The 21,020-nt window shown below is 39.7% G+C and overlaps 1 protein-coding gene across 5 annotated transcripts; it reads right to left on the bottom strand.

The window, feature by feature from the left end:
- Positions 1–3,085: 3,085 nt before the first annotated feature.
- uckl1b (uridine-cytidine kinase 1-like 1b) lies at positions 3,086–19,900 on the bottom strand. 5 transcript variants are annotated; one of them, XM_084916743.1, is made up of 15 exons: positions 19,787–19,900; positions 14,450–14,643; positions 12,423–12,529; positions 11,158–11,328; positions 10,710–10,781; positions 9,741–9,930; positions 9,569–9,630; positions 8,301–8,317; positions 6,337–6,435; positions 6,121–6,214; positions 5,549–5,611; positions 5,284–5,406; positions 4,996–5,103; positions 4,738–4,894; positions 3,086–4,617 (listed from the first exon to the last, which is right to left on the bottom strand). In XM_084916743.1, exons 1-15 carry the CDS (start codon positions 19,858–19,860, stop codon positions 4,538–4,540), a joined length of 1,611 nt encoding a protein of 536 aa, XP_084772869.1. In that variant the 5' UTR covers positions 19,861–19,900; the 3' UTR covers positions 3,086–4,537. The 5 variants fall into 5 exon arrangements, with proteins under 5 accessions (XP_084772869.1, XP_084772867.1, XP_084772870.1 ...); XM_084916741.1 differs by lacking the exon at positions 8,301–8,317 and adding an exon at positions 7,160–7,179; XM_084916744.1 differs by lacking the exons at positions 8,301–8,317; positions 19,787–19,900 and adding exons at positions 7,160–7,179; positions 17,108–19,777.
- Between the last annotated feature and the right edge of the window lie 1,120 nt (positions 19,901–21,020).

Here is a 21,020-nt window from a genome sequence, read left to right as displayed (position 1 = left end):
TATTTGAAAAAAGTGTTTGTCCTCAACATTTAAAGAGCAACGACTACTTCATGAAGACATTAAAACAGAATTACTGAATAGGAACATTTAGATTTGATTAAAATTAACATTCTTAATACAATTTCCACAAGAAGCAACAGCCTCTGGTTTTTGGTTACTGTGTGCATTGCTCCCTCTACTGGTTAATAATTACTGAAAGAAGCTGTTGTATTCTGTAACTCAACATTAAATATTATCACAATATATTTCTGTTTGAGGAAAAGTGACCTGTCAAACCATCTTTAATGTAGCTCATAATGAACTTAGTAAGGGGTTTCTTTGCTGTTAGATTGCAATATTCCCGTTGAGTTAAGAAAACACAAAGGATCTTTGTGTTTTTCAGTTTTTAGCCATGCAATAAAGAGACAAAAAGCTTGTGATTGTCAGCGTCCTCAGCAGGTAATTCAAAATCTTGGTGCGGGAACCAAATTCCAGCACGGTCCAGGAAGGTTTGGGCTTTTTTTGGTGTTCCTTCTCATACTTTGCTGAGGCGAGTTAGCATTTCATGGGCTGACGAACCTGAGATTGAGCCTATAATCACCATTCTCAGGTTGGACAGTCCTTGAAAGGACTACTCAAGATTTAAAGCGGGACCGGATGTGTTGTTCAGGCCGCTCTGCGAGCCGCCACACGCAGAGTCCACACTGAAGGCAAATGTGTACAAAAATAAAATTACTTGACAAAGAAAAGATGAGAATGTGTCTATGATAACACTCCACATGTGATTACACATCTGGAAATATACACCTGTTGATGGATATTCTAATGAGCTGTTTTTCCATAATTCGGAGTCACAAATATCTACTGTATGACCTCGTGGTGGAGAGCTGAAATCATATTTTGCAGCAATAATATTTTGACCACCAACATTTCTAATTGCTCTGAACTAAATATCACTCAAAGGTAGATTTTTTTTTCTAAAGCTAAACATAAGAATTTCAGTACAGCAGGTTTATTGATTGGATTCCATTTTGTGGTGTTGTTCTTATTTCCTGCAGGATTATTAAATACATATGAAATAAAATCAAAAAGCAACTCCAAAAGCAAAACCAAACAAAGATCTAATTGAAAATCTAAAAAGTAAATCATTTGTTAGCCACCTGTATAGTTAAAGGGTGTGATTTTGGCGCCACAGGCAACCACCCAGCGAGACTAAAACTGAGAAATTTAAAAAACGCTTGAAAAGCTATTAATGGAAACAACGTCACATTAAGTTTATTGTGGTTACACAATTTAATTCCTGTTCTTGTGATCTATATATGTTATTGTGTTTAAAGCAGCGACGCATACGGCGATTCATCATAGCTCATTTCGGTAGAATACAAGTTTTTAACCTGATGGCAAACACTGCCACAGTGAAAAGCATTCAAACAACATATCTGCCTCACATTTGTGCCAATTTTCTCAGTCAGAAACTCCAGCCATAGATTAACACCACATCTGGCCCCCTGTTGTTAGCTAACTTGCACTAAAACCACTCAGAGAGCAATTAAACACTCAGCCAACGGAGCTTAATGCACAAACTAAAACTCATACTAAAAACAACTAAATCACCCTGGCCTGACTTTATGAGGACAGTCCAGTCTCTTAGAATTTTTACTCTCATGATAAACTATGCAGATGGAGAGTGGAGGGGAAGACACACACACACACACACACACTCACGCACGCACACACAGTGAGAGAGTGAAAGGAGAAGGAGGGAGCGAAAGGGAAAGACAATACTTTACCCTCTTCAACAGACTAATCTAAACCCTCTTCACATGATTCAGAAATACTTCATCGTCTGAATTATTCATCCTCTACTCTCCGCATTAAGCTACTGCTCTGTGCTGGCCTACTCACACCATCTCTTCAACATTTACAACCCAGACGCACTCACTGCCAAATAACACTTTAACCAAACAAATAACAACCATGAAAAAACACGGTTCCTTTCCACGATTTCTCAAGCGTAATTACAACAACTTTGGAAAGTCTCATTGTGTGGAAGAGCTTTCATAGTCTCCTCTGTGCAGTCCTTACCCACATGGCAGACTCCTCAGACCCAGTCAAGCAAGACAGGGAGGCAAGCTTCATCTTCATTCAAAGTCAAGACCAAAGGAAGGCACACAGGAAGAGAGCACAGCAACCTGGAGTTAGAAGCTGGTGACATGAGGATGAAAAAGAAACACAGGTCGCTGAGTTTTAACGGCCACCCCTGCTGTCTCTACCAAGCTGTGACCTCATCGTGCTCTGTACTACCAATGGGGATGCAACTCACACACGCACAGACGCACACATAGACACACTACCTTCCTGTTTGTCAGTGCTGGTGGTAAACTTTCCACTGACATCTTCATTCAGAGGACCAATCTGAAGTTTTCAAGCATTTAGTCATGTGGAATAAAACACATCTGTGCCGATTTTTTAAAATACACTTGTCATCATCATGATCAAGCAGCAGAAAGGACCAGATTGTTTCAAATTTAAGCCAGTTTAGCACATTAGCTCATTTCAGAGCCTACTTAACCTTTGCTGAAAACCTTTAAAATCGGCTGATATTTTGAAGAACCAAACAAGTATACAAATGTTGCTGCTCAGCTTCTTGATATTTGTATCTCTTGCATGTCTTTTGACTGTCCTCCTGCCTTCTAAAAAGAAAGAAAGAAAGAAAACACGATGCTTCATGTGTGTTGATATCTGCCCAAGAGGCTGCTGATTTGTAATTGTCCATCAGCCTCATGAAATGCACGTCAATCACACTTTACTGCGGCTGACATCTTGACAGCTGTCAGAGTGATAATTATGGAAAGTGATGGAAGATATCAAGGTTACTTTCCATGAGAAGAGGACAACCACAATATCCTTCCTGTTCATTGAATGTAGGTAATGTGTCTCTCGTTCTCGAAATGTGTTGATAAAGGTAGAAATATTCACCCTGCTTTATGTTTTTTGCAGGTGTATTTTAATCAGCCAGAGTGGAGAATATTTTCAGATAAGTCGTGGGAGCTGGCAGAATACTAGATTCTGAAATTCACATTTCGCATAAATAAACTGTGAGCAGTTTAAAAGTTGTATTGCACTTTTATTCAATATTTTAAAAAAGCAAAACAAAACCAAACAAAGTCCCAAAAAGAAACAAAATCAAAACATGCAGATGAGTAAAACCCAATGAGGCTACATAACACAATCGGTTCATACCCGTGCACATTTAATGTACATTAACACACAATTAATATTTAAAGGTGAACTTGCTGCGTATGTGACAGAACAGATTTACAGTTTCAGTGCAATGTTTTTGTTTTTTCCTTTGTTGTTTTATGAATCCTTTCCTCAAAAAAGCAAATAACTGTGAAAAAACAGAAAATGTTGTTAAACTGAACACTGTGTAATGGTAATTATGGCCCGGTTTATAATATCAGAAGTTTATAGACAACTTTCCTCAAATATCCCAGACTCGTATACCCGCAAGGATGAAGCGAAGCGCCTCATGTTTGGCAAACTAAAGCATCATTTTCAGCAAACAGTAAGGAAATGTTAAACAGGCAACGGCATTGACAGATCTCATTCATTTTTAGCATGACAGTTTAAAGATGAGGCACTATCAGGACTCTTTGTGACCTTTGGATATTTTGAGTTCATATGTCCACAAAAGCCGTTTTTGAACAAACAATCTGATGGGCTGCTGAAAAAAATAAAATAATGGAGGGATAAATTGGGATCTGAGGGACTAAAATAAACACTTCACATAAATGAAGATGACCCATTTTCACTGCAACAAAAAGACGTACGAGTTGCTCGCTGACTGGTCAGGACTATCCATAGTAAAAAAATATGCAAATGAGCGACATTCTGCATAAATACGCACCACAAGTACGCACTTAAAGCCGTATAATGAAAAATGCTTTTCAACATCCTTTTCAACTGGTTAGGTCAGCATCCACAGAGAAGGAAAAGAGTGAACCAGTGAGCTAAAAAAAAAAAAAAGAGAGACAAAAAAAAATACACCTACACATTTTCCGATTGAATGGTCCTTCAGAAAGTGCTCATGGCGATGGAAGTTGAGCAACATGAGTTCACGTTCTGATTTTACTTTTGTGAAAGTTGTGAGGAAGGTGCGTGGTAAAAAATAACCTTAAAAAGTTTACTTCTTTTTTTCTTTCTTTTCCTTTTATGTCACATGCAATTTCACATTCAGTTGTGTCGTCCACAGTACATGGTTTAAGGCTAGAAAAATCTTTTCAGAACATTTCTGCAGAAGTCGATAGAGATTGTCACAATTTAAGTGCTAAAACGCTCTGACCTTATTACATTCTGTACAAATAAAAATATCTTTAACACAAATTTAAATAACATTATTTAAAAAAACCAAACAGATACAAATAAGCAACATTTTTCTTCTCTTTAGTCTTTTTTTTTCAACAGCAGCCATACGGGGGCAAATGGTATGTCTTCATATTGTCCAGGAGCACAGCCCTGACTCTCTCAAAAAGTAAGTCAACTGACAGCAATTGATTTAGTAACTGGGCTCATCCATGTCTTCATCACTCCAGTCAGGCGGTGCGTCTGTTCCAAAATACCGATCTCCAAAGTTTCCTAAAAAACAACAATAAACGACATCGATAAAAAATATAAATACAGTGCTACAATGCTTATTTTTACATTTCAATGACTTTAAAACTGTCCTGTCCTTCCTGCTTCCTCAGCATTGCTCACCTATTCCAGGTATGATGTGAAAGAGATCGTTGACTTTCTTGTCGACAGCCGTGGTGATGATTTTGACCTGCGGGAACGCGTAAGCCACAGAATGGACTCCCATTTCAGCCATGAGCAAAGAAACCAGCAGGATCTTGTCCTCTTGAACATCATGATCCTGAAATTGAAAACACAACTGTGAAAAATGATCTACATGTGCAATGCAATTCATTTGCACAGGAGGCACTGGCATTGTTGTGAACAACTGGGTGCACCCACCAGCAGGACTCGCACGGCCATCATGGCAGCAGCTCCAGTGGACACAGTGCAGTCCATTAGAATCACGTGGTCCTCACTGATGTCTTTCGGTAGACGAAGATAATGGAGCTAAAATTGTGCACAGACAGGATGTGGGTTCACGCTAAAATGTGACACATATGACCTACAGCTATATATATACATATAGAAAACCTCTAATATTACAAACAACTGCTTCATGGCAAACTAGGCCAAAGGAGGTTACTGTGAAAATGTGTAAATGTAAAAACTCATAATGTGGTTTGTTACCTCTGGCTCTCCAGTGTCCTGGTTGGTCTGGATGAGGATCTTGCCGATGCGGACGTCTTTGCAGACGGCCCTCAGAGCCGGCTCCATGGTCTCCCCGGCTCTCAGGATGGACACCCCTGTGATCTAAAGGACAACAAAGAGGGGTACAAAAATTAAGCAGAGGTTAATTGCATCAATTTAGTTTCTCTTCAGAATGTTTTTCTTTTTTTCTTAATTATAAATAACGCACAGAGAATATAGCAGGAAGCAAATGGAGTTCACTCACCCTCTTTCCGTGGAAAGTCTTGCCTTCGTAATCCTCTCCCTGGGGGGTCTGCACTATGTGGACCTGAGATAATATTAAAAATCATAAGAGCTTTAGAACGATGCTATAGTCTACCACAGTAAGGAAAATATACTGCGACAAGCTACAGTGAATGCTGAATTGTCGGTCACGTGCATTTGTGAAATGCACACTGAATGTTGCGATAAAGATATGGAAACTTTCCACTGTGGTGACTTGATAAGTTTCCATACTCATGTGGCAGGCCAATATAGTATGTCTATCTGATTTTCTTTGTAGAAGACAGATGGGGAGATTCTTTTTTCCATTTATCAGTGCCTTTTCAGATTTTTCCCCATTTCAGGGCCACACACTGTAGCACGGTCTCTGTGTGTGACTTGTCAGCATCTTTCTATTGAGTGGTTATCTCATGCATTCTTTCTCCTACACCTCTCTCTATCTGTGGTAGTTTTCCAATTGTTTAATGCCCTCCTTGGTATAAAGAACGTAACTTAATTAAGAAAGAGTGTAATACAATACTTGAATTGAACCGTTTTTGTGTTTGTGTTTGGGACCTGTGAGGGGAGGAAGGAGAGGGCTCGTTCAATCAGCAGCCGCATCAACCTCTTAGAGTAAAAGATGAACTCATCGCGACTGGTCTCCTTGTTTCTAGATGTGATGGTCGAGAAAAGAAGGATCGAAGGTTTATTCGGCAGCTTTCCACCGTGCAGGTTTCCATGAAAACAAATGCAGTTATTAACGGAACAACAATGTGGTTTCTTAGCTTTTACCTGATGATGGTGTGCATGCCCCTGACTTGAGGTGTGCTCTCCAGAACGCTGAGGGTCTGGGGGAGGGGTTGGGCCTGGTGTGCAGAAGCCAGGGCTGCCCTGTAACCACGGCAACAAATAGTAGCGCGGGGGTGGTACACGCCGAGAGCAGCGGAAAAGAGAAAAGATGGACAGACGCATGAGTGCAACACGTGAAAACCAGTGCAATTAAGACTGCTCTGCACGCATGTGTACAGTATGTGCAAGGTCATACACACACACACACGTGCACATACACACTGTAACACACACACAGACCTGTGTGTGCATGCAAAAACAGATAAATGAATAATTGCACAAAAAAACCCACACAAATAATTTTTCAATAGCAGTTAGAGCAAAGTTGATAATGGCAGTGTACCCACTGTAATGGGAGTGCTTGGGAAGAAACACACACACAAAATTGCAGCGCACACAATGCCAGTTTTGAGTATTTCAGTGGAAAATAACAACACCACAGAGACCGTGATAATGGAAAAATAGATTAATTTGAAAATTATAATTATACAGATACAAATAAAAGATTTAAATGTGCAATATAAACACATGCATAATTAGTTTCCCATGGTAGGGCTGCACTTCTAATATTTCCCCATGTTTGCATGAATAAATATTAGTTCTGAATGCCTTGTTAGCCTCGCTCTACCTTGGACTTGAGGGGAATAGACACGCTTTTACAAATTCTCAGTGATGCAGTGTTGTTCACACTAGACTAACTGCAATGCCACTGAGATACACATTAGCCAGATGCAAAGAAAAGAGAAATCATAGCATGTCTGCTCACATATCCCAGCGAAGTTTCCTCTATGGGGAGGGTTTTTTTCACAACAGAGCGGACACAGATAAACAAAAAAAAACAAAAAAATAACAACAACAGATAAGAGGAAGAAAAATGAGAAAAGACATAAAATCAGGTGGATGAAAAGATTATCGGGAACAGTGAAAAGTGTGACAGCCAGAATTGCAAATGTCAAAAGTCCTTGAACTAAATGACATCAAAATTGAATAGTAATAATAATAATAATAATAATAATAATAATAATAATAATAATAATAATAATGCAATGAGAAAAAGAAACCAACCAAGTGTTAGCTCCGATTTTGATATCTGTACCCATGCATCCCTTGCGTGTACGCGTGGGAGGTGCACAAACTATCGTGTGGCTGTCACTCTTACACTGTGTAGAACAGTAGAAGTTGGTATTTCAGCTCACGGGCCCCAGCACATCCTGTGTCTAAAGACAGACACCAAGCTCACTTCCTCTCTCTCTCTGTCTCAGATACTGTGGCCGACATTCAATGGAAAAACTCAGCGCTTTGTAGTAGGGTATTGGAAACTTTCTCTGTGGCTGAGGTATGCGATAGTCAACAATAGCTGTAGCAAGAGCTTCCTCTCTCTCGTTTTCAGTTGTAGTCACTCTCTCTCTTATTCTTGCTGCTGCTGAAAGGAGGGGTCAGTGACTTGACTCATTGGTGTATTTTTAGACACAGAAGGCAGGAAGAGCGTGAGTTGTCATTTCTTTAAAAGGTAGAGAGAAGGAAAACCAACACCTTTACACTGAATGCTGGCTGCACTACACCACTTTCAAACTTCTGATCAGAGTGCAGCTTTTAAATGTTGACAGCAGTTTTCGCACATTTTGATCCACTTCTTCTTATTCTGAGGTGGTGTGGACCGAGTCTTAACTGTGTATTATGTCCCCACTGACAGAGCACTAATTAGCCATATTTGGTTGGGTACAAGATACAAGAATGCCGCCTGGTGGCGTGTCATGGCAGCCAGCACGTCGGTGGAAGGTAGAGGTTGGTTTTGCTCTCTTCTGATTTGACATTTATTCTCGCTCTCCCAGTAAAAAAGCTGGTGCAGCAGGGGAACTGGGCAGATGTTGAGGAGAGAACGATATAAAGGATAAAGGCCACTCTACCTGACGCTGAGTTCCCGCTGCAAGCAATGGAGGGATTTGGTGATGAGGGGGAGAGAGTGAGAGAGCAGTCCATCAGCAGCATATGTGTTACAGTGTGTGTATGTTGTGAGGGAACAAAGCAAACTGCACAGTAGGGCAAAGTGCTCCGACAGCCAAGAGCGTGCCTTTGGTGACCAGTGATTAGTGCATGTTGCACAGCTAATCCCAAAGTGCGTCTAACAGGCCATCAATCGACATTGTGTATGACAAGTATGAAGATAGGGTGTCTTATAAGGCTGTGTGACTAATGCTGCATAATTATGTATTAGGATGTAATGTTTCCACTGTGATTACATTTATTCCTAAACTAAATGCCTGGAGATTAGTTTGGTTTAAATTAATGCAGGACAAATAACCACAGCAAGAGGTTAATATGGTTAAAACACTGAAACCTATTTCTGTCAGCAAGCTCCACCTGACATATTTTCTTTATTTGAGGAAGCTACTTTCAGCTGCTCCCTTATTCACAAGGGGTCACCACAGTGGGGAGCTCTGCATTAGCCGGATGTCCTTCCCCAAAGGGATTTGAGTCTCCTCCAAGGGTCTAACCAGGGATTGTTTGTTTGTGTAAATCACTAAACCACAGAACCACACATATATGCCATATTTAAAGGGCTATATTCATATTCATTCTTCTTCTTAAGTATGAAATGATAAGAAAACAGAAACAGAAGCCCTGTTTTCATAGAGCACATTTCAGAAAACATCATTCAGCCTTTTTGCTTTAAGTGCTTTGGCAGTAGATTCAGAAAAAGACTAATAATTAAACACTTTTTAAAATCTTGTCAAGTTTTTTGAGTGTTCAAATAAACACATAAGAGAAGAAAAAAGTAGAAGATAAAAAAACAAAGCAATTTAAAATTTATGTTCTCTGAACCAAATAACTACAGTTTGTTAGTGTTACTAGGAAAGCTAGCAAAAGTTTTTTCCATTGAGTGTTAATGATTAAACCTTTCCCCAAAGCACTTACAGATATTCAGCCTCAGTAAATTTTCTTTCCACTAGAGGGGGTGATCTGCCTTGAAATTACAGGCACATACTGAAGAGGAGCCTGCACCTACACCCTCTTATGAATGCAATAACATAACTAGATGTACTGAGCTGGAGCCCATCAAGAAAAAGGACAAATGAAAGGTTATAATTCTCCCCCCAAATTAACTATTTAAGTGGCATGACAGATTTTCTGCGTGTGTATTTATATTTATGTCTGTAAGCATGACCTCACTTACTTCCTCCAACTGACTGTGAACATGCTGTACGATCAAGTCGATTGCCACCATGTTGCCACCACCTGACCGGAAAAAAAAGAAAGCATAAAAATGATGCTTTAATTTTAAATCTTTTTAGGACTGTTGCTGCTATACTGAACATGTACATGAAAGTATGTTGGTATATACTCACCACGTGGCACCACGATATCAGCCAGTCGCATGGTAGGCTCAATGTATTGTTCAAAAGCTGGCTTAACAAACTTGTTATACTGCTTGATGACCCCCTCGATATCTCGGCCCCTTTCTGTAATGTCCCTCCTCAATCGGCGCACCAGGCGGATGTCAGAGTCTGTGTCCACAAAGATCTTCATGTCCAGCAACTGGAAAAACAAGTTGATTAGATCAACACAAAGTAATATAACACACATTCACATACAGATGACATGAAAATTGCGAGCTTAAAATACAACAATGTATTCAAATTTGTATTTTTAAAGGGTTATTGTGAAAGCCTGCAAGAAATTCTAGAAAAAAATTGAATGAATGAATGAAAGCTCTGACAGCAAAAAATATTTCTGGCAATGTCAATGTAAGTATAGATGAAAAATGAATGAATATTAGATAACTAATGAAAATGTTTGCTTCTCTTTTGCTTATAATGACTTCTGATTTTAACAGACCTTTAAAGGAAAAAAATCCATTAACTTTACTGTGTTGCAGTTGATACTGCAGTTATTCAGAACCATTACGTCTTTTAAATCGATGACACTTAACAGTTGAAAAACAAACCTGTCAGCGCCCTCAAGTGGACAAACTATGTACTGCAGATATTTTTTTTCTTATCTTTAAATCAATATTCACTTCTCTGCACATATTAGCTGACACACAGTGCATACAAACATATCAGGCTTTTCAATCTATTTACTTATCTTGGGCTATCATGCATATGCTGAATCTATTTTAAAAACCTGCAAATCTTGTCTATGTATGGACACAACATGGGAAAAATAAACTGCTACCTCTGATTTAATAAAGACCTCTTACACCACTTGTATGTGTTTTCTAAGAGTGTTTTTTATTAGGTAATACATATTTTTGACAACAAAGCTGAGAGTAGGACCTTGTATTGGTTTGTTCAGGGCTAATGACCTTCTCTTACCTGCAACAGTTCTTTATCTGCAAAGGCCATGATTCCCTCAAAGATGATAACACTGGCTCCATAGACTGTTTTCTGGGGCAGAGACATGTGCATGTAATAACACAATAAAATTTACATACCAAAAATGAGAACGAGGGCATTAAAGCACTACACATTAAGTGTGCATGTATATTCCAACAATCGTTGTAAGCTCTCAAACTGACTTGCCTCACTAATGTGTGAATGTTTGTGTGTGATAGGATAAATAGAAGTAGACAGATGTCACAATAGCGATCTGTCGGAGACCATCTGGAGATGTACAGCTTTACAATGCAGCTAAATCTATAGAAAAGAGGATTAAAACCTTCTTCGGTAAACAAAAAGGAGGGATTATATGCAATAATTGACACGCTACTTAATAACTTAAAAATACAAAGCCAAATGTTTGGGTCTGTGCATTCATCCTTACCCAGTCCTTTTGTCTCCCGTGAGTTGTAAAGTCATACACAGGGATTTTCACGCTCTTGCCCTGTTTGAGTTTGCGCAAGGTGTGTGTCAGCAAATCAAAGTCAAAGGCATCTGGGTGGTCAAAGTTATAGTCGTTACTGGCAGCCATTGCCTGCTGTTCTGGGGACAGGACCTGAGGATTGCCATGATACTGAAGTTAGAGTATCTCACCACTGCATGTTGCTTTTCAATGCTACAAGATTTCCTGAGAAAATGGCATGTACACATATTAATATTTGCATATCAAAAGAAAAATCTCTTAGTCAAGTAACATTACACATGTGTTTTGCAGTGAAACAAATGATGCATTCACAAATAATAACGCAAAAACACTTTGGCACAGATTGCTGATCGAGAGCAGAGAAGTTTGGGGACCTAAATTTAGGAGGACATCATGTGCCACAGTGACGTCCGTACGAGGTGGTATGTGCACGCGCGTATCTGTCCTTTGGGTGGTTGAACATTAAAAACCCAGTCCTGGTATTTGGCAGTTAATGAACAGCAACACCCCCTTCTCAAATGAACTGGTAACATATTTATGTAATAAACCAATGTTATTCTGGAAAAAAAGCAAAATATAAAAATGCATAGATTAACTGAAAATAAATGGCAATCTTTTGTAAAATGTGGTGAGCAGACCACCACTTGCTGAGGGCTACAGCGGCACTGGTCACTGGTAAATCCCTCCAACTCTGCACAGTCTGATCTGCCGCTGTCAGATTTTGACAAGATTACACAACTAGAGAGTGGGTGGAGGTGTAGAGGGGGCAAGAATGATGGCTCTTGCTATACTGTTCACTACATCTCTTTTTCTCTCCCCCTAACACCCATCACTGTGTTTTCATCCTTGTTTTCAGCACTGCCTCCTTATATTTTATCTACTCTGTTTCTTCTCTCTCTCTAATCAAAACCTCTTTTTCTCATTTTCCCTCTGGGATCCAAAGGAAATCTTTTCTTTTCTCTTTCACTCTGTTTCCTGCACTCAGTCTCGCTTTTCTTTAGCCTTCCTTTAGGCCCCTGGGTGGTTAACAGCCATACAAGACAAAAGTGATAAGAAAAGAGTTTCTCGGACCTATCACATGTCTTATTTATAACTCTAAACACTTATTTAGACATGCAGCGACATTTAAAAATTCAGATAACTTTTAACAACTTCACAGATACAGTGACAAATGTATCACTGCATGCAAAAGGACACATATGGTTTTATAGATACCACAGAAATACCTTGTAAAAAGAGTCCATTGAGAGTAGTACAACCCAGGGTACATCTAAAGCTTCTATGATTTTCCTCGCTACAGTTGTCTTTCCTGAAGCGCTGCCACCACACAGCCCTGAAATTAAAAATTGACAAACAGCCATTGAGTAATAACTTCCTTCAAGTTAAATTACAAAAACAAAAGAATTTAGGCAAGTTGACATGGTCAAGATGACCTGCAGATGTTTAAAAAGTTCATCAGAATTGGGAAGAAAGTTGAAATGACTAATAGGTGTGGTTTTACTGTAATTATTTCACAAACTGCTTATCTACTGGGATTTTCCCACACAACCATCTCTAGATTTTACAGAGCATGATCCAAAAACAGAGAATCTGATGCTACAGTTTCCAGGGGTCAACAAAACGTCTGCTGTGACGTTCAGATGGCAGTCAGAGGTTTTCAGAGCTTAAGGCTACCTTGGAGTGAATAAATGCGTCATGTTAGGGGAACTGTTGAATCTATTATCTGTTATGGTATCACTACATGGTTTGAAAACCTTTCTGTCAAGCTCAGATCCCAAATTCAAAATCTGATTCAAAGATAGTTAAAATTACTACGGACAAAAATGACATCCTTTATAATGATTATGAGTTGATGTCTTCAGGAAAAAGGTACAAAACTGTGAGTTGGAGTTACATTTTCTCTGTGAGTGTTTGCATATGTGTGTTATTTTACATGATGTGTTTCCCTCGCTTGTCCAAGGTAAATTTCTCCCCAGAGGACAATAGAGGCTAATCTAATCTAACCATCCTGCCTTCAGGAGGGAGGTGGTGGTGTAATGGTGTGGCAGATATTTTCTTGACAAACTTTGGACTCCTTAGTAGCGACTTGAGCAATGTTTAAATGCCACAGTCCAAGTATTGTTACTGACCATGTTCATGTGGTCACATTTTCCAGCAGGAAAATGCCATGTTACAAATCTCAACTCATCTCAAAGTGGATCCTTAAACACGACAAGGAGTTACTCAAATGGCCTCCACAGTCACAGCTCAATGCAAGAGAGAAAACACCTTTGAGATGTGCAGCCAACAAATCTGCAGTAACTGTGTGATGCTGTCATGTCAATAAAAAAAACAAGCGCTTTGAGTGCTGAGGTAAAATAGCGCTATATAAGAATCAGTCCATGTCAATGTGGACAAAAATCTCTGAGCAATGTTTCCAGTACTTTTTTCAATCTATGTCATGAATTAAAGCTGTTCTGAAGGCCAAAGGAGATCCAACCCAGTACCAGCAAGGTGGCCCTAATAAAGTGTTGGTAAGTGTACCTTCACTTGGTGCAAACATGCTATCAGTAGTTTGACTAGTTTGACAAGACTTGTTTCAGTGCATTGTGAGGTTGCTTTAGGCTAATTTAAAAAGGCATGCAGAAACAGAGTCAATAACATTCTTCAACATAGACATTCTCTTTATTCCTATTTTTCACAAAGTCTCTCACGCATTAGTTCAGCACTTCCTGATAGCAGGGCACACCCATCTTTAACATACTTGGATGGATCTGCTTTGCTCCATCCAGTGAGAAATTGTGAGTTAATGCCCTTTATCACTAGTATAGCAGGGCTTTCCTGTATTTAAAAACACTCTGCCAAAGAGGAAACTCTCCAGTTTGTGAAAAACAACTAATTTTAACCAGTGCATCTCTATCTGGGTTTAGGTTTCTCAAGCTTTTTTGTTCATAAAATGGTCAAATACGCCAAGAAAATGCCTTACCTTACCTTAAATAAGGTAATGACAACTTTGTGCCACAACTATATGGGAAGAAATTATGCTAATGTGTGCATTCCCTGAGTTTTCTAAACATTAAATATTTTCACTTATACAAAGTATAAGGTTAGTTTATAAACAATTATTCATTAGTTTCCTAAATTTAAAGGTACAATCCTAACATATTTATAATACTTTAGATGAAAACTCACCACTTAATCTAAGCTGAGGCTCTGAAAGTTCATAGATCTTTATGATATCTAAATGTCAAACACAGAAAGTTATTCTTCTTACCAATGACAAATGCCTCTTTGGACTGTGTTCCATGCTCGTTGTACCAGGGTGGGCGACCAGCAGTGTAGATTGTTCGTTTGGAGGTGCGTAGCAGAGGAGGCTCTGACTTACACTGGCTGGTTGTCCTTTTCCTGGGCGAGAGGCCTGTGCTTACCGAGGGGAGGAGACGGTCGAGTGACCCTTCGCCACCTCCACTGCAGATGAGAAACATGACATTACTCTCTGGTACACAGGAAGCAACTTTCCTTCTTGTCACTGCATTTTTCTGGGTTTCATAAAAACTTTTGCGTAGCAGTATAACGCCAACATCCTCCATCATCACATATTCTCCACCTGTATATAGTAAGACACACTGAACCCGAATGCGCTGTGTCATGATTTCAACTTCTAACATCGGTGAGCGTTCATGGAAAGGTAATGAGGTAAAACAACAGAATCAAGGCAATAACATACCAATGTAATATACAGGATCAGTCCCACTGAAATGGCAATCTCTTATTTGGTATAGCCTTGTTGTCCCCTTGTATCTAATGCCCGGTGACACATTAGACACAGAGAGACAGACATTGTTTGTGGCATGTAACCATGCAATGGATGAACAGATTGACTAAAGAAAGGCGGCCCGGTTAGTTACCAACAAAACAGTAGTGTAGCATTTTCCCTCCTGTCACTGGTTAATTTTTCAACCTGTCAACTTTGTCCAGTCTTGTCCAGTGTAACTGCTGCAGGTACTAATGTACAGATGGTATAATATATTACATCTAAAGCTCCCCATAACCATAAGAGAATTATAGAGTCAAAGTGATGGATTGTGTTTTCATAGTCCATTGTATTTTACCAATTGAAAGGATCAGGTATCTGCCACTGGAAAGACAGCATGCTAGAAAAGCAGGTGGTTACAGTACCTAAAAACACCTACAGAACATGTTAGAAGTGGAGAAATGTTGATTCAACTAATCGAATAGTCCTGTGATCAGTTTTACAAGCGAAAAGATTGCTGCAATAATGTGCCATCACAACCAGCAAGATAAAAAGGCCCTCATAAACAAATGACAACAACCCAATTCAAAACAGGTACAAGGTGCTTAGGCGAGCGAGGCATGGAGTGAATTTGCATTGACTTATTCAAACTACACCTGATGGTCTCTCATCTGTTCTGTAAGATAGAAGAAATTAAGAAAGAAATTTATGTAATACCCATTGCAAGAGTTTTGTGTCTAAACTGCAAACAGCTGCACATATGGGCTACTCTTTCACTATTGTAAGTTACTTAACCTATAATGACTAAGTTTAATGTTGTGCCTTTACAAATCATTCGGCAGTTGTGAGGAATTGGAATTCAGAGCAGAGAGAAAACTTGGTACAAAGAACTGGTTGAGCAGATTGGTGAGCAACCTCTCTATTACTTCCTCTAAAACAACAACCTCACTTCTCTTACATAACTCTATTTTGTCAGCGTCTCAAGAATCTGCTGTGCCGCTGACGTTTGATAAACAAAATATTGCTTTTTTAGGAAAATGCCACTCGATTAGCGAAGCAATCTAAAGTCGCTCAACGATTGCCGCCCACAATCATCATCAAAACAACTGCTGCGTTCATTGTTCAACAAATACAACATAACATCTGTGTGCGGTATGCCTAACTGAGCAACAGTTGGAACACTTACTGCATTATCCGAGCCATCCACACTTCACCCAGTGAAGACTGTAAAAAGCCAGCGGCCATAACTATAGCGGCGTTTGTAATAAACAAGTCTTAGATCTTCCTCTGTTTTCCAGTCAACTGTCAGGCTCCACACCTTTATATAGCTCATATACCTGCCCAGGTGGACTGCCAAGAGCTCAGAAGAGGAGCAAACAAGAGAGAACAAAGATTTATCTTATCTCACCAGGGTCACCTGGTTAGACAGAGCCAGGGAGCAGAGTGGGAGACTGCTGAGAGCGTGCGCGGGACATAGCTCACTGAAGTATGGTTATCAGTTAAAACCCAACTAGTGTGCAATAAAAGATTAGCTTAGCTGACTGTGCTGAATCATGTCCTTGTTCTGTGGTTACACTTACAGTACCCAGTGCTTCAAAACATTACATGAATGCACCTTTGTGATAAGAAGTTATAGTGTGGGGTACCTGAGAAGGCCCTTATGAAGCAGACATCTAAGCCTTATGGGCAGCAGATTGAAGGATAATATTAGCAGCAAATCAAGACGCAACGTCACATCTAATGTCAGTAAAGCGACATGTTTTTCTTTACTTTCTCCACAATGGCTCACACAAAGAGTAAATTAACACAACCTAGCTGCATAAAGTGACTACTGTTTGACATCAGCTTGTTAATTTGTCCAACAAGATTTAATAAAAAAACGAGTATCTACAAGTATGTAACACTACTGTAATGTCAGTGTAAAATTCTCAGTTTACAAAAAACTTTACGGTTCCTCACATCACATTTGCACTTAAAAGGTGCCACATTTCCTAAAGTATGTAGACAAAAACCTAGAAGGTATAAACAAGTGAGCTTCAACTTGGAGTTGTCTTTCCTGTTTATCCAGACTTTTAAAAGCATTAACTGTACACATTTTAAAGACATTTAAACTACAGACAGGAATAAAGTTGCCCAGGTCACCTAAGGAGTACATTAAAGGAAATAAAATGCACTTACCTGCCATCAGATCTTAGCATCCAACAGCCAGATATTCTAGCTCCTGAGTAAGCTGGTAGAGTGTTCATAACTGGGAAGCTTCCAGTGTTTGTACTCCAAAAGTTGAGTTTTAATCCTATACTATTATCAGCCGGTATACTCAGTGTATATATTCATATGCACTCAAACACACACTTAACAGCGCTCCTCTCTGGAGCATCACATCCAGAGAGGTGGCGACAGAAGGTGGTTAATATACATGGGAATCGGCTTGGATGAGAAACGAAACTTTAAACATTTGCTTAGCTTTCTATTTCTTCCATTCTCTCAGCAGAGCGAGAGAGAAGGCACTGCAGCTTGGTAGAGGAGGCGCACTCAGTGTGAAACTACAGCACAGCATTTCCCTCCTCTTTCACTAACTCGCTGCTCCTCCCATTAGACGCCCAGCCAACAAACATAAGAGGATAACCTGCCCTCCAGATTATGTTCATTAGGGTGTATTAATAGCACCGGGTTAGAACCAGACCACACCACTCCTGGTACACACACGCACACACCCGCATATATAAACACACACAGACACATGCCAAGCTTGGGTCATCTGTCTTTGGCAGTCAGTGTCGCAGTATGTGGCCGGAGGTGAAAGAGGAACCAGAAGAGAGCGACAAGAGAAGAAACAAACTAGAGGGTGGAAAAAAACAACCCAAAACAAGACAAAACAAAGAAATAAATAACAAGAGTGCAGCGCAGTCACACAGCCAGCGATTATTCTCCTCTGATGTTGATGCAGTTGGCTGAATTCACAACAGAGACGCCTCAGGCTGTGTTGGGGAGGTGAAGAGAAATTGAAGGGGGTGCGGGGATGACAGAGGGGAAGGGTAGAGGGGAGCTGATGTGCTTTTACCCTGTGGGGACATACAGTGCCTCTGTGTGCCTTATACCAAGTCTAGAGATGTCAGCACCACAGCAAACACACACACACACATGCCCGAAGAGCAAAGTCCCCTCCCTGTTTTCACTCACAGTGAAGACTGGGGAATAAACAGCATGATGAAACCCAACACTACCTCTGCTGCTCTATCAGCTGACGGTCTGGGGAACAGCCCTGGGAAACGCATACAGACACACACACACATGCATGCCATTCCACTCCTCCCTAGCTACAACTTGTACAGACAAACAAATCATTATGCTCAGAGTTCAGAGGAGATGGACTAATTGCTTTTCAGTGCACAGAAAAACAATCAAACAGCTTAGAGAAGCTACTAGATATAATACAAAGCAACATGAAAGCTTTTCCAAATATTTTGGAACATGGATTCTGACCAGGCTTCATTTCTCTTTATTCACTTATTAATATTATACAGGGGACCAACAGGGGAAAGAGAATTGAGTGTTCTCCTCTAATCTGAACTGTAATGGTTTGGTAGTGTCACTGTCGCTTTAATCTTCATCGAGAGGACAGCTGCAGAGCAAGAAAGCCACATCGAAACAAGAAGCCTGAACTGGTTTCTATGCCAAACATTCAGCCATCTCGCTATGGCGACAGTGATGCACAGGAGGCTTACAAAGTCTCGGCTGCAATAACACTTAACCTAAAACTAATACTGTAAGCACACTATAATATAAGCTAAACATATTAGTAACAGCATGTAATGCTGACTTTACTTACTAATTTTTAAAAAATCAAATATATTCAGTGATAAAGGGAAGTTGCAGTGCATAGAAACCTTTGCCTTGCAGAGCTCTTGGCTGGCCTGGTACTGCCTCAATTAACAGTTTATGGTGCCTCTGTGTTAGGTTATATTTTAGTGACCAACTGAGTCCTGTCATACAACTATATTAATATCAGCGGTCATACATTTAATAATGTGAGTATAACTTTAAAGCCTGCGAGCGACTAAGGTTGACGTCTAGAAAAGCAGGAACTTCTCTCAGCGGACACACCAATACAATACCGCCCTCTTGTGGAATAACGAGGTATTGAACATCTAAGGCAGGCCAGCAGCTGACAAACAACTGGACCAAGTGCTTCAGCTTGAGTCTTAGTCACCTAACCCAAATGTTATTCTGTTCCGTTACCTTATACATCCCATAGGAAGATGACATTTGCCAGAAATACCCGCTTTACTCACGCCGCAGTACCTCCAGAAAACACCAAGACGCGTGCTTTCCACCTCCGCTAAAAGAAAGCTCTCTTAGTCCACTTTCTCTGCTTTAAGCTAGCTCTCCAATTCTCTCTAGCGATTCCCATTACACGTTAAAATAGGTGAGCATGTTTCAGTTAACAGTGACTGCTTTGTAAAGACGTGTTTGATGTGATTTCTTCGATTCAGAAGATTACAATGAAGTAAAGCTACGAGGCACCCTCGTGTAAAATAAGATGACAGATCGTAAAGCCAAAGAGAGGGAGAGAGAGTGGACAAAACGAGAGACTCAAAAAGCAGGCCTCGCGTTTATTATATTTATAATAAACTAATAATTATACTGTAACTTCCAGACTGCTGTTACAGATATCAGACGTATTATATATTAATTAATGTACCACTGGGACGTACAGTGTACAGTGTAACAGGTCGTGTTTCCGTAAAGATGCTTAACGCAACTGCCAGGATAAGATGAAAAAAAAATGCATCCAGTAACGTCATAATAATGTACTATAATACCAAAGGTTTCCGAAGCAATCTACAAACTCTATACCTGTTCGATACAGAGGAAGTTTTCGCTTCGCTGTCCATCGTTGAGCGCCTGTCTTCCACGCTAACCACAGACATTTCTGCCCTGTTGACAATCAGGTGTTAAGAGCGCAGGCACAGCTGAGGCATCATGGGACTTGTATTTCTTCAGTGGAATCTCTTTCAGCTTCGCGGCTGCACTTGGACTTCAAGCCCCAGAATGCACGTGATCCGTTTTTTCTATTCACAATAAGCAGCATGTACTTTTATTTTAAGCTTACAGGGCCTTTTACAGGCCACGTGTAGGTGGGAGTGGAGATGAATCTTTTTAGTCAGTTTTTAAATTTTAGTTTTGCTTCATAATCTCTCTCTAAATCTGAATAACTTTACAGTGCGGTGTCTTGAGCCACTCCTATTTCCTTATATTTTGCTTCCAAGAAACCAGACTTTCTGGTAATTTTTTAAAGCAGCCTTGAGCAATAGTTCTCTTAAAGTTTTTTAAATGATTTCAGTCCAGTTCTTGTACCTTAACATTTTCAGAAGAATGTTATTTGTTTGTTAAACCACTTAACACTGACCTACTAATGGAAAACAAACAAACAAAACAACAAAAAAATCACCTATATCAAGGAATGAACCAGTGTTGTGGCAGCACTATGTTCAGTGTCTGTTGTGTTTCAGTGCACAGTATAAATAAACTGGCTTGGCTTGACTTCTTTGAGAAATTAAAAGAAAGCTTTCCTAACAGAGTTCAGGCTGTGTTGGTGAATGAAGGTGGACATTCCAAGCTCTTTAGAATTGTTTTCACCTACACTATTTTCCAGGAATTTTTGTACGTTTCAATAAATCTCTGCCCCAAATTTCCACTTTCCTAGCAAAATATAAAGAAGTGAGGGGTGGCTCCAGGGTTGTGCACAGTACTGTACAAATATATATTTCCTTTTTTTTCATGAGCACAATTAGTGGCTACTTAGTGCAGCTTTAATAAACTATGCACAAGTGTGATAAAAGCCAGTATTAGATAAAATTGTAACCCTAATTATTCAGCTGCATTTAAAAAAACATTTATGCACTAAGGGCTCCTTTTAATGTGTGATGTTGGTTTGAATATATATAGTCTATTGTCTATACTTGGCTAAAAAGACTATTAATCTTATTTCACAGCCTTGTGTTTGTCAAAATATTCACCCCAATAAGTTTATTATATTCCACCGATTGTCTGTATATAACCATCTTCATCATCTTTACACAATCTACAA

The sequence above is a fragment of the Perissodus microlepis genome, chromosome 20, assembly GCF_051167445.1.
Source record: "Perissodus microlepis isolate ML-2025 ecotype Zambia chromosome 20, ASM5116744v1, whole genome shotgun sequence".
In the NCBI taxonomy this organism is placed as follows: Eukaryota; Metazoa; Chordata; class Actinopteri; order Cichliformes; family Cichlidae; genus Perissodus; species Perissodus microlepis.
This window is presented reverse-complemented; position numbering and strand designations above follow the sequence as displayed.

Excerpts from the sequence above, each read along its gene's own strand:
- uckl1b (XM_084916741.1), bottom strand. The coding sequence starts at position 19,860 with ATGTCTGTGGTTAGCGTGGAAGACAGGCGCTCAACGATGGACAGCGAA. Across the intron at positions 10,782-11,157 it reads ACGGGAGACAAAAGGACTGG|AAAACAGTCTATGGAGCCAG; the intron begins GTAAGGATGAAT and ends TCTCTGCCCCAG. Across the intron at positions 4,618-4,737 it reads TCACATCATACCTGGAATAG|GAAACTTTGGAGATCGGTAT; the intron begins GTGAGCAATGCT and ends GTTGTTTTTTAG.